This window comes from Danio rerio, chromosome 14 (genome assembly GCF_052040795.2).
Source record: "Danio rerio strain M-AB ecotype USA chromosome 14, GRCz13ab, whole genome shotgun sequence".
Lineage (NCBI taxonomy): Eukaryota > Metazoa > Chordata > Actinopteri > Cypriniformes > Danionidae > Danio > Danio rerio.
The window spans coordinates 30,471,365-30,486,107 of record NC_141034.1 but is presented as its reverse complement, the minus strand read 5'-3'; the positions used below and the strand labels follow the sequence as shown (position 1 = coordinate 30,486,107).

Sequence of the window (14,743 nt, the reverse complement as noted above, 5' to 3'; positions counted from 1 at the left end):
AGGGTGACATCTGTCCAGGGTTTCCGAGACTCTGATCCACCCCATTAGCCTCCATCCTCTCTCAACAACTTATTGCGTTTGTAACTGACAAATGAGACAAGGAGAGGCACTCGAGACATGTCAAGCCGCCAGATCAATGCGCGCTCCCCTTGATCTGTGTCTGCTTCATTAAGACACCGTCAGAAAATACTTAAGCTCACAGTTGCCTTGATATTTCTGCTCATAAAAACGAGTGATATGTGTGCGTCAAAGGGATAGTTCGCCCTAACATTTGTTTATATTCTGCCATTATAATCCTCCATTTGTTCAAAACTTGTTTTTCTTCTGTTTAACACAAAGAGAGATGTTTTTAATGTAATAAAACAACCTGTGCCTTTTTTCCCTCCATGGATGTTAGGGGCAGTTTTTCCAGAATTTCTTGTTTTGTGTTCAACAAAAATCATAAAAGTTTATTTGAATGTGCGCAAATGGAAAGGAAATGTTCACTTTTGGGTGAACCAAGGTTTCATTGTGTTTCTTACAAAATAGCCTACTTTGCTTTTACAACGAATAAAACCCCAAGTTAAACTGTTAAAAATGAATGAACCAATCTAATTGCTTACAAAATGTTTCGGTTACAATTGTTTTTAATTGGTTAAAAATGATGATCGACCAGCCGAAGAAAGCACTTTTAAACTAATTAAACCAGTTCATTTGTTTGTTGTGAACCCATTTAACATTTAGCCTACACTTTTTTTCTGTTTATTAGACTATTCTTCCTTAAAAGATTCATTAAAGCTAATTTAACGAATTATTATTATTACAATACAAATCAAAACTAATTTAGGCTATTATTATGATATTAATAATTATAATTATAATTATTATAGCCTAATTATATAACAGTAACCTAATAGGCTAAGTAATTTGATCATTAGCTGACAAGGAATTTCGTGATTTAAGGTTTTTATTCGTTGTTGTGATGTTAGCGTTTTAATTCTTATATAAGGGGACACAACATAATTGAGCAAATGTAAAGAAAATTTATATTGTTTAATTTGTGTTTATATATATATATATATATATATATATATATATATATATATATATATATATATATATATATATATATATATATATATATATATATATAGGCCGAACATTTCAGTGTAAAAAGAAAAAGTAAACCGTTAGCCTAATAATTGTGAGACCGTTTATACTAGCCTACACAATTATTAGGATATTAATAAAACTCTATTTGTGATTTCGACTACAAATAAATAACTATATAAACAAATAGCTTAATATCTAAATAAATAACGCAATGCATTTAAAAAAACATGTTGCCTAAATCAAATGGCAGGCCAAGTTATTTAGTTTTTCTCTTAGCTCAATAAGCTCATTAAGACATCAAGACTCAGTTTTGAGGGTTTGTCTGGCTCATTTTAAATTTATGTCTAGCCTTCATACATTTTTTGTTTTGACGCCTCCGTTCATATGTTGTTGAACTCTTTGTAGCAAACACAGAATTTCTTTACACAACACAAAATGGCAGTAATTGACTGCGAGTGCGTCGCGCTTGGATCTGCGCATGCGCACCACACCTCGCAGCCGGAGCTCCGCGAGCAGGTATTGAAGTTGGCGCTTGACAAGCCCTGGCGCACAAACTGACGGATCATCGATCATATGAAGAGCTCGCAGCGACCTGCATCCGAGGAGCCCATGCCTGCTTCACATACGAGACAGTTTCCGACGGTGCACGAGTTCTGCTCACACAAGGACATCAATGAGATCTGAATGAGTTTCAACATAACTGCTGACAGAACTCTCTCGTCCATTTGCAGCTATTGGAAGTGTATTGCAACCAACGAAGTTAACGGAGCCAGAGGAGACTTCTGAAGTTATGGATTGTAGAGGGACTATATAAATGTTATCTTCTTGACTTTTTTAAGAATCCTGGCTTCACTCCATCATCGGGTTCAGAGTGACCTGACTTCTTTTCTATTTAACTGAATATTTTTAATAACTCAGCACAATGTTCCAGCACAATAAGAAGTGCTTCACGATTGAATCTCTTGTGGGTAAAGACTCCAATTCGTCAAACGCTGCTGCAGACGAGCCCATCAGACCCACTGCTCTGAGGTTTACTGAGTCCATCCATCCTTCCCCCTTTGGCAGCTGCTTCCAGAATTCAGGCAGGACACTGTACAGCAGCAGCCCAGAGATGATGTTCACAGACCCGGCCACTCACTCCACCAACTCCGGCCTGTCTCTGCGCCACCTCCAGATCCCCACACAACCCTTCTTCAGTCCTCACCAGAGGGACACCTTGAACTTCTACCCGTGGGTGCTGAGGAACAGATATCTGGGACACCGGTTTCAAGGTAAGGAGCCGGGCGAAGACCTGTGTTCAGTCGGTGACAGGGATGTTGAAACCAGTGGAGGCCATGAAGTTAAAAACAACTCTGTTTTCTTGTTGATAGAATTCATAAGCACATATTTGTGTTAACTACAACAAAACAGAATATTTTTAAAGAATGAGTTAGTATTATCATGTGTTTACATTCACTTCAGTGTTTATTTAAGCATTGTTTTAAATATGACGCGTCGCACTGCATACACATCACAACTGTCCATGAGGCAGGCTTTTAATCAAATAATATAAAATAAAAATAACAACTAGCTCAAGATCATGACGTCCAAATAGATTTCAACTTTTGACTTTAAATTGGATTGTGTACGCAATTTGGTTTACGCAATAACCAATAATAAAACAATTCAAAACAATTGTACGCAGTCAACAAAATTAAGCCATAACGCTTATTTCGATCACACATTTATATTAGGCTATAAAAGATAAGAAAAGTGTTTTATACAAATCATTCTTTTCGGTTTGTTTCAAACATTCGTTGGCCTATTCCTTTAATATAGCCTAAATAATAGCCTGGCAAACATAAATAAAATATTAGGCTGAAGGATAATCGCCGTTTTATGTAACACATTTAGGTTGACAATGTTTGACTAGTTAAGATCATTTGAATAGAATATGCTAGATGCTAAATACCTTTTGTTTTTATATAAACTCTTTATATATTAGCTTTTGTGTTTAAATAAAACGTTTTCGGATTATTTTAGTAAAATTAAAAGATAAATTGCCATTTTACAAATTAAATAATAATAATAATAATAATGATGATTTTCTAAATGTTATTTTGGGAATATTAGTTTTTTTTAAGATCCACTGCATTTATACGACGTTGTAATTAAAAAGGTAAATGCGGTATAAGATTGAATTGCATTATTGCGGAGGAAGAAAATCTTTCCATATAGTCGAGATACACACAACATATTTATTCTATGTTTATGATTCCTACAAAGAGGAAACACATTTGTTTATATTACTGTACTGCCATAAAGATTTACAGCTCTTACAATGACCATAACAAAAAGCAATACGTGAATGTATGCTAACTATAAAAGACATGTTAACTTTTTTAGCAGTTATTTGGATGCTTTATAAAATTGATGAAGAAAGTAATTAATAATTTTCAATAAATTTGATATAAAACATGTACATTTGAATGATCTTTGTGAGATTAAAAATAGAAAGTTTTAAAACTTGTTTAAAATTAAAATTTTATTGTAATATTGCTATATTTTTATTTGAGATCATCATTTAATGGCTTTACTTGCACTGTTTGCATATTGAGTCCTTTAAAAAGCGTAATTGATACTGAGAGGTCCAATTTACCAGGCAATTTGTTAAAGCAGCCCTCAGTAGCTCTGTCCGTCTGACTCATTGCCTGACTAGAGGGGTGTGATGGGAAGCCCAGTCAAATTTGCTGTTAGGGTCTCGAGTCCTCCAGGGCATTGCTCAGGTAATTGGTGGAAGTCAGAGGTTGTTGTCACTATTACTCAGATCCGGGGTTCAGATAGAGCCTCTTTGTTTACACCCAGAGCCGGTCCTCTCACTGATGGTGTCCAATAACCAAGAAAACTACTGTTTAGACAAGGCTAAATGCAGCCGTGGGGATTGGGAGGGAAAGAGGAGAGTGTCGGCGCTAATGTGTCCATGGGTTTTAACTCTTTAACACTTCCTGAATGTCCATGTCCTCGAATCTATCATGCGGGACAAGATAAACAGGATCTCAAGCTGGCCTGCTGTGGTGCGTGAGCTGGGTTTTGTGTTATGGGTACATTTCGCAGACTGTGACAGTGGCACTGATGCATTTTTCAGAGATTTGTGTGATATCAGGTTGCAAAAAAATCTGTGAAGCTCCAGACATAAACAGCGGCATCGTCTGTACACTGTTGAGTGTCTGATTTTACTGAGTCGTTCCAAAAAATGATGAAACTAAATAATTAAAATAACACTGCACTTATATACCATTCAGATGCTCAGTTAAATTGTAGACTGTGGAAATTATATGATCAAAAACTCATGACAACCTACAGTGCTCAGGATAACTAAGTACATCCCATTTCGGAAAGGAATATTTGTATCCATTTTTCTGTGAATATCGGTCATATATTTTTGTGCATTTAAACAAAACAGATTTATTAAACAGATATATTTATTAAAATAATATTTTAGTCACCAAACATATTTACAAACTGAAAGACAATACATTTAAATCTGTGCAAAATATTGGGGAAAAAATTACAACCTACAATTTTAACTAAATTTTAGATTTTTTTTGTTTCTTTGAATTTTGCTCTTTTTATTTTTTTATTTAGTATTTTTCTCTAACATATAAATTTGGGTGTGCTAGTTTTTGAAACATTATCTTAAGTTATTGTGTTAGATAAGCTCCAAATTTGGCTTTAGTGCTGACTAATCTAATGCATATGCACAAATATAATACTGTAAAGCTTCCTATAGAAAATATTAATTTAAATGAGAGATATTTGAGGGGTGTACTTATATATGATGAGCAATGTGTGTTTTTATGATGCATTTTTATGCTTTTATCAGGTTTCAACTTTGTTATGCAAATTTGATTGAACTCAAAAACAACAACACATTTTTATGATGTAAATCAAATGGGAAAAATAGTCATATTGCCAAAAACTTTTTGTGTGAAAATCAGGAATTGCTAGAAAATGTGTGAAGTAGAAAAAAATAAATAGTATTTCTTGTAAATTATGCTTGTCTTAAAAATGATTTTCATGTACTGTATACACCTATAATAGTTATTTTTAAAAGCAGTTTATACATGTAAAGTAGTCAAGCCCAAAATTATTTATACCGCTGCAAACTCTGACCTAAAGTTACTTTTATTCAACCAGCAAGTTTTTTTTGTTGTTGTTGTTTTTTTATCATAAATGAAAGGCTTCTTCCAAAAACACTACGACGATGTACGTGTTGTATTACGACAATGTACAAGAGGGATAATTGTGAAAAAAATATTTCTCAGTTTTATTTACATTTGTTCAACAATTTTAAGTCATAAATTGACTTTATATAAATAAATATATATATATATATATATATATATATATATATATATATATATATATATATATATATATATATATATATATATATATATATATATAAAAATTTACTGATTCTCTTATCTATCTATCTATCTATCTATCTATCTATCTATCTATCTATCTATCTATCTATCTATCTATCTATCTATCTATCTATCTATCTATCTATCTATCTATCTATCTATCTATCTATCTATCTATCTATCTATCAAATAACACTGTATTATCAGAAATTGCAGTTATATCATACAATATAGCAGTAATTTTAGTAAAAGAATAATGTGTATTCAGTCAATTATTGAGTAATTGAGTCATTTAATTTTAAAATTTGTGTAATATTTCAACAAAATTGAAGTGCGTCAGGGACGCAGTGTAACCCGAGAGTCCAAAGAGTACAGTCTCCTTCTTTTCCAGTGCAGGCCACCTTCTCCCTGCCTATAATGAGAACAGCACTGACAAGACCAAGCTTGTTTGTGCCAAGGGAACGGTAGTAAAGCTGATCTGGGTGCCATCTGGTTCCCTTTTCCTCATGTTGGGGCCTTTCTTGCCGTGGAGAGGCCAGTGTGTGTTTGAGTCCAAACCCCCGGAGGGTCTCCCAGCTCTTCAGGAGGCTGGAGTCTCAGTGTCAGTGTTCTGGCCTGCTAGTCTGATCCAGCACTTTTCTCGAGAGACGGCGAGGTGATGCCACACATGCTGATGATGCCAGACCCGCCAGTTCACTTTGCCTGCAGAGTTTGGAGAAGTTAGGCCGGCTTCGGTTGGTTGGCGCTCAGTGCACCTTGAGGAAGGTTTAAGGAGGCCTTTTCAACGCCTCCAAACCGCGTGCAACTCATTATTTACATTTTTGCACAGAGATGTCTCCATTGTTTTTGCCCGTGGTGTTCAAAGCGTTTTCAACACGCCAGCTGAAAGCAGTTGTCAATGACAGTGTGTGACAGAAAATATGCAGCTTTTAGCAAAACCCAAGTAGAGTGCGCAGGTTATTAGGAGCTTCTGTTAATGAAGGCTTGTGACTAGTCGTTGCGTTTTGAGGAAACAAATACCTAGAATGTTGCAACTATTTTAGGATGTCTAGAAATGCGCTGGTGCTGTGTTATTAAGCAGGCAGTGTGCGATGGCTGAACGCTCCTCTGAAAGGAGTCGCTTCAAAGCTATTGTCTGCTGATAAAGGCTTGGTTTCAGAGTTTTTAAAGAGCCTTAAAGTCCGAACAGCCTCATGTTAATCCTCTTTTCATCTTCTGGTGATGCCATTAGGCATCTTTTGTGCTCCCAATTGTGCTTTCTTTGATGATCGGTGTTAAAAAATTGAATAGCTTCTGTGTAAACCGTTTGGATTTAGGTTCAATTAGGTTATCTACATTTGTGGTTGGAGGGTTTAGTAGTGTTTCTGCATGACTTGTGTTTGATGGATTAATGTTTAATTCATTTAGCAACTGACAGTCTTCACGGCCTACGTGTGGGCAAAAGGACCAACCGCATTCGCAAATCCAGCCAAATTTCATGCTCGGAAAAAGTCGTTATTGAAGCAGCAAACATCTATTTGAGACGTTTGCATGTTACCGATGTGCATTTGCGGTTGCACACCTGATGCGAACGTTGAAACACTCTGGTTATGCTTTTCCATTGACAAAAGATCATGGTTTGTCACTTCACAGTCCTCCCAGTAACCGAATATTTTGTTTATCCGTGATTGCGGTCGTCATCTTTCTGAAGATTCTTTCAGGCATGGCTCTCCAAACACTGAAGTGGTCACATAAATGACGCATCCATTTGTTTATGAAAAATGTTTTGCGCTCTCGGCGTGTTTGCAATAAACGGCGTATGGACTCTGCCCTCCAGATGTCGTCTGGGGTCGAGCGCCGATCACGTTTACTCTGAAGCGAAAATTTTACTATTGCCTCATGTTGAGTATAATCAGACCAAATGTAAGGGATTTAGATTTGCTTAACTGAAGATTAACATATTCATCACAAATGTTTTTGCATCTTTTCAAGCATGGTCGTCTATTTATATTTTAGCAGCAATGATTCAAAGGCCTGCATTTGTATGAAAATCAGGGTAATGCCACATTACGAGGGCCGGCCGAAGACTCGGCTTTGAATGCACTGCCAGTGTGTTGAGACGTTGAGTTGGCACGAATGATGCGGTGTGAACACACTTTCCATCGGCCGTGTCTGGAATTATTCAAATCAACTCATGTGGCTCAATTAAGACATGCAATCCTGCGCTTAATGTCTGCACTGATGTGCCTATGGAAAACACCTATTTGGGTAAAAGCATAAGGAGCCTTTGGATAATACATCTGCTAAATGAAGACATGCTTGTCATTAGAGTGCCAGTATTATTCTGTTTTAAATGAGTTTTTTTTTTTTTGAGTGATACTGAGTGAATTACAAAAAACATCAAAACAATGTGGGTGTAATAAACATTTTTTAAACACTATCACATATTTTATGATAAATTACTAAAGACAACTAGTAAAGTGTCATTCAGTTTACAAATTCATATACTAAAAATGTTTTCATGCCTATTCGAAACAATAGTTATTTAATAACGTCTTAAGTGAGGATCACAGTCCCAACATACAAATTAATTTGTTATTTAAAATCTTTTTACTTTGACACTATTTGTCAAACAATCAATTTAAATATGATGACATGTAGTTTTATCATTCCTTTGTTTTTTTCTGATCAAACTAAATATGTTGTTTCATTGTTACATAAATACATGTTATGCTAAATGATTATCAAACTTTATTTCTACACTATTTTTGCTTTGTAAAATTTATTTTTGAAACATTACACCCTTTACTTACATTTAATGTGTTTTTTTATTTTCATAACATAGCTTTTTATATTTATTTTGATGGAATGACTTGTTTTTTACACAAACACATTCACATTAAGAATCAACTTACAAACAGTTGCCATTTATCACAGAATTTATTAGTATAGAGGCTTATAAAAAAAAAAAAAAAAAAAAAAATATATATATATATATATATATATATATATATATATATATATATATATATATATATATATATATATATAAATATTTAAAATTAGTTTTTATTTAGTTAATTTAATTAAATAATTTATTTCTGTGATTTTACAGATCAATTTTTAACTTCATTACTTCAGTCTTAGGTCACATGATCCTTTAGAAATCACTCGAATATTAATAACAATTATTATGATTACTATTATTATTATTAATGGTAATAGTAATAAAAGCAATAATGACTGGAGTAATAATTTAATTTTAAACTACATACAATAAGTAATAAATAAAGGTTTAATAAATAAATATTTACCAATTTAACAATTTGTTTTACATTAAATAAATGCTGCCTTGATGAACAGAATAATTTTCTTTAATTAAAAACATGAAAAAAACCTGACTGCAAACTTATATACATGTGACAGCATTTTCGAACGTTTTGTAATTGAATTTTTTTTAATTATAATCACATAAACATATAGACATTTCAGAAGTAATGCAGTGATGTTGTTATGATGTCAACATCAGCATACACACAATTTAAAATGTTACATTTACAAAAAAGGTCAAAGTAAAATATATTAAAAAAAATGAATGCTAAAATCTTTTTATGTTCATGTATTATTATATATTTCTGAAGGTTATTTATTTGATTTTTTACATCTCTTTATAAAATTGTTTACACTCAATTTTTTGTTGTCGTTTGTTCAAGCCAGGGGTGGGTTTAATAATAAGCAAGGTAAGCGGCCTGCTTAGGGTCCCAGGATATCTGAGGGCCCCCAATAAATATCTAGAAGTATAAATTATACCTTTAACTATATATAACATTGTTTTTTTTTTACCATATTTTATATGGTAAGAGTTAAACAAACAACATTTTAACGAAGTTAAATATTAGTCAATACACAATCAAATATAATATTATTGTTATAATGTAATGTTATGTAATAATAATATTATTATAAAATAAAATCTTCATCATGGAGCAGTCCAGCAGTAAAATAAAAAAAAAAAAACATATATTTATTATTTTTAGTTGTAAATTAATTTGAAGAAAACAAAACATTTAAAATATAGATATTGCATTAATTTAAAATGTTAAAAAAAGAAGATATAAGTAATATATAAAAACAGCAATATCATTAAAAATTAAATAAAAGTAGAAAGGGTGCATTTTTTTCCAGACTTTGGCCCCATGGCTGGAATTGCTTAGAGCCCCAAAATCACTAAATACTTATTTAAAATGAGCTAAAACGACACCATTATTGAGATTTTGTTGGGACAGCTTAATTGTTTTATGTTCAGTCAATTTAAATTTGTAATAAGCTAACTTAATTCCTTCAGGATATCCCAACACAAATCCCCAGCATTTTTACAGTGTAGTTTCTAATAAAGAAAGGTGTTCTGTTTGTTTCTCTGCAGGTGACGACAGTAGCCCTGAAAACCTGCTGCTCCACGGCCCTTTCTCCCGCAAGCCCAAGCGCATCCGCACAGCCTTCTCCCCGTCACAGCTGCTCCGGCTGGAACGAGCCTTTGAGAAGAACCATTACGTGGTGGGAGCTGAGCGAAAACAGTTGGCCAACGGCTTGTGTCTGACAGAGACGCAGGTAAGAGACAGACACGTCCAATACATTCCTCCACACACACACGCGCCCTCAAACTATACTGTTTTTCTATCTTAGAGGACATCGCATAGACCTCCACACTGTTAAAAATATCCATAAATGATCAGTTTTCCATATTGTGCCATTTATGTTTGTTTGTTTGTTTGTTTATGCTTTTGAGTTGCATTATGGGATTCTGATCTTTCTCCCAACAACTTTTGATGGCCACTTTTTTTATGAAAAGTTACATTTATTGACGTTTTTAATACTGTTAAGTGATTTATTTTCTGGATTGGTGTTGTAAATGACTTTTAAAGCTTGGTAATAAACTGCCAGTACTTTTATCTATATATTTCATAGATATTATTTAAACCATATAATGTTTCAGACAGTTAAAATGTCACATTAAAAAGTCTCTTTGTTAAACCGCAGAGTTGAATTTTCAACATCAAAAGTTGACAGAGAATCAAGTTCCCATAATGCAATTCAAATATATAAATAAACCAAAAATTTTAATATGTAAAATAGTTAATTAACAGATATTTTTACATCGCATTTTCAATGTGATTTTCTGTGGTTTAAGCCCATTCTGCTTGTAGCAGCACGTGCCAATCATTAGATACTTATAAAAACATATTTTTACTGATTAAATTCGCTCAATAAAAAAGGTTATAATGTCACTACTGGCTTGTCTTGATATTTTACTAAATAATCGAGGACAATTGAGCCCTCGCATATATTTAAACATGTACATACACATACGTATGTACACACACACACATATACACGAACACAGACACACACTTACTCATCCAGTTTCCTCACAGGATGTAAGTTATTCATCATTCATTGCCTTGGGAAAGGTCGTATAAATTCCAGAGCTTGTATACAACATGCGTTTATTGGTTATTTTCACAATCGGCTTCGCATACGTGCTTGTGTAGGACCGGCAGGCGTGAGTAATAGTTATTGTGACATAAAGAAGGGCTCTTGTTGCATTTAGTGGTTATATTCGCAATATACATTGTTTTGTATGGAATTGTAGAATTGAATATTGCTTTTGTGATATAGAGAAAGCGTATAAAACAACTCTGACAAAAAATAAGAGGTTTTAACTTAATTTTTCAGGTGTGATCTGAGAATTAAGGATACTTTGTGTATGTTTGTTTCTGTTTATTATTAAAAATGAAAGGTGTGTTCATTAGGGGTCTATTCTGGATTTTGAATACCTGCTTTGAAACATTTATTCTAACACACTGTAAAAAAATCCTGGTTGCCTAAAAAATTTAAGCTGAATCAAATTAACCTTATAAACCCATTGAACTTATATTGTTTTTTCCCCAACTTTATTTATTGAAATTTTCCAAAATATTTTTGAATATCACACATTTTAGAATATTATTGTACATTTTGACGTAGAGAGAGAGAGAGAAAGTAAACAAGGATCTAAATGATTGTGACAATTGTTGGCCACCATGTTATATTTTTACACATAATATATATATAAAATAAAATAATAATAATCTTGTACCAACCAAAACATTTGTTTATACACCAAATTAAAAGCATGGTCGTGATGTCTAATGAGATGTCGCACAGCAGTGAGGAATGCAAAAATGAACTATCATCCAGTATGCAGGTAGTAAGCATTTCCATATATATTTAGAACTTGTATTATTTTAATCTAACTTAAAACAGCTCGCGTAACTTATAAAATTAAGTTAGAACATGATTAACTTAGTGTAATAAGTTACAATGACCTAACGCCTATGCTGTCAGGACTAATTGATCATATAATTGTTATATAAATGTTGCTTTTTGTGTTTTTAAACATAGTATTTTATTCATATCTAACCAGATTTTACGAAATTTTTAAAATAAATTTTTTATTTCAATATTCATACCGACAAACTGATTTTGTAATGATTTTTTTCTTTAACCCTTTAACCGCCCACCCTGGAAAAAAATTGGATTGGATATCTTAACTCCTGATGTTGCTAGTTAACACACTCATTTTTTTCAACACATCCCATCATTACTAAAACATCAGCCTCTACCAAATAGTTGACATGTCAGTTTATGGTAAAAGTAACAGAATGAATACATCTACTCAGAAAAATCTGAAAATATGAAGTGTAAGACCAATTTATTTAAAAACATAATCAAATTAAAACATTTCTGAATCCTAAATCATCTTTATTTTTTGAAGTATGCTATAAAATATTTCAGATTCTCATTTAACATGTGTTCTTGTTTGTTTGTTTTTTACAATAAAACCAAAATCAAGTGCAGTAGTGCAACAGGATTTGAATTTTTGTTGTAAACCAACAATACTGTGTGTGTGTAAACTGTTCAAAACCATTTGGTAGAGCAGGCAGTTAAAGAGATAATGATGACAATTCACATATTTTCACTAGTGACTTCGAAATTTTGAATTATTATTATTATTACGCTATTTACAGATGCTTTTATTTTGGAACAAATGTGTTTCATCCATATACAGATATTTAAAAGAAGATTTTTTTTTATTAAACAGTGTTAAGATAAATGTTTAAAGTTCAAACTTCCATGGTGAAAAGATTGATTATTATTATCACTAGTTTACCGGGGACTGAACTTTTTGGCTCATTAAACATGTGATTTTGTATTTTTTATTATGGCTGACATACTGTATTGTCCATAACAAGTTCACATCAGAGAAATATGCTGTAGAGACTGTAAAAACTGAACACCATTATCAGATCGAGCGGTTACATAAACAACCATATGTCACGTTTTTAAATATGCCATAGTACTTGGCTCTGAAAGTTTCTTCAGAAAAGCTGTTGCTTTCATTTTTAAAAGCAAAAAACAGACAAATCACACATTTAATAAATGTGAACAAAAACTCAGTTCATCAAAAAAGCCACTGTTTTGACTGTAACAAAACAATCTGATACACTCTCTGTCTGCTTTTTCGTTTACTACAAAGGTGAAGGTCTGGTTCCAGAACAGAAGGACCAAACACAAGCGGCAGAAGCTGGAGGAAGAGTCTCCAGACCCGCAGCAGAAGAGGAAAGGCAGTCAGCACGTGAGCCGCTGGAGGGTGGCAACGCAGCAGGGCAGCCCTGAGGACATTGACGTCATTTCAGAAGACTGATCTCACATTAACATCACTCATGATGATGGATCTCTGCCGCAAAAAAAAAAAAAAAACTACAACCACATCATCTACTGAACTGAACTGAAGTGGAGGAACTGAGCCACTGACCTCTGATCATGCACAGCTAAAACAGCGGACGTCAGCGGCTCAAACACTCCACTGTTAAGACTACTGTATGCAATACACATGGACCTCTTCATTTTTGGATCATCTCAGAGCAATGAAGATTTTGTTTTTTGTACACGTTTTGTTTGTTTTGTTTCATTTCTCTCTTTGCTCTTTTGTTAGCAGTCGGAACATTTCCATCATAACCTAGTATGACAGAGGTAATGAAAACACCTTAACGAATAGATTGATACATGTTTTTTAGTCTTTAATTGCTTTAGACATTCAATGGCCAGTCTGCGCTTTTAAAAATAAAAAACGAGGGTTCCTAAAAATGATTTTTACTATAAAATAACTACTTTGGGTTCCATTGAGAATTTTAAGTGAAGAGTGTGATCGTTTTCCACTATAAAAAAGAAAATGGTGGTAAATTAAGGATATTTCAAACACTAAAACCCTAAAAATTAAGGCAGCTCAAACCATTTGAGGAAACCGATTGCAACAAACCATTTAAGTTCAAAAACTGATCCTAATGAGTATGTGAACTTAATCCATCTGAGAAGCAATTTGAGCACAATAAAACTCAATAAATGAAGAGAACTCAAACCAACTGTGTACTGTAAAACTCTAAGTTAAGGCAACTCAACCCGATTGAGAAAACTGATTGCAACAAACCATTTAGGTTAAAAAACGAATCTATATGAGTACTGTGAACTTACTCCATTTAAGTTGAAGTAATGAAGTATTTAATGAAGTCATTACCTTCAACACTGAGAATTAAGTCAATTAGTCAATTTTGAGTTAACTACACTCATTTAATTTGGTAAAGTTGACTGTTGGGTTTTACAGTGCAAAATAAAATTTAATATTTCACTCGCCTTCACTTCCAAACCGGTTTGAGTTTGTTTCTTCTACAGAGGATTTTTTATTGTTTCGCTGGAAAATCTGTAAACATTCACTTCCACAGTGTTTATTTTTCATACTATGGAAGTCAATAGTTTTCAGCTTTCCTCAGAATATCTTGTTTTGTGTTCAACAGAAGAAACTTATAAAGGTTTATAACTACTTGAGGAAGCGTAAACAATGAGTTCATATTCATTTTTGGGTGAACTGTCTCTTTAAACATTATTAATGGAACCACTGATGCCATTCATTTATTCATTCATTTCTTTTCAGCTTAGTCCCTTTATTAATCAGGGGTCGCCACAGCAGAATGAACCGCCAATGTCAATTACAAATCTTAAACTTTAGGAGTTTCACAACAGTTATCGAATAAAAAACAACAGGTCAAACACAATGCGCTGAACAACCCATTTGTATTGAAATATATTCGAGTCTTTAGTATATCAGTGCAGTTTCACATTCTTAAAGGTTCTATTTATTCTGAACGAGTGAACTTTTCTATGCATTT

At 33.2% G+C, this 14,743-nt stretch overlaps 1 protein-coding gene across 1 annotated transcript; it reads left to right on the top strand.

Moving 5' to 3' along the window:
- The first annotated feature begins 1,641 nt into the window (after window positions 1-1,641).
- On the top strand, window positions 1,642-13,280 carry emx3 (empty spiracles homeobox 3). Its single transcript, NM_131279.2, is given in 3 exon segments — window positions 1,642-2,363; window positions 9,904-10,088; window positions 13,057-13,280. Coding segments are annotated over 3 exon segments (702 nt in total). The 5' UTR covers window positions 1,642-2,014; the 3' UTR covers window positions 13,225-13,280.
- The last annotated feature ends 1,463 nt before the right edge of the window (window positions 13,281-14,743 follow it).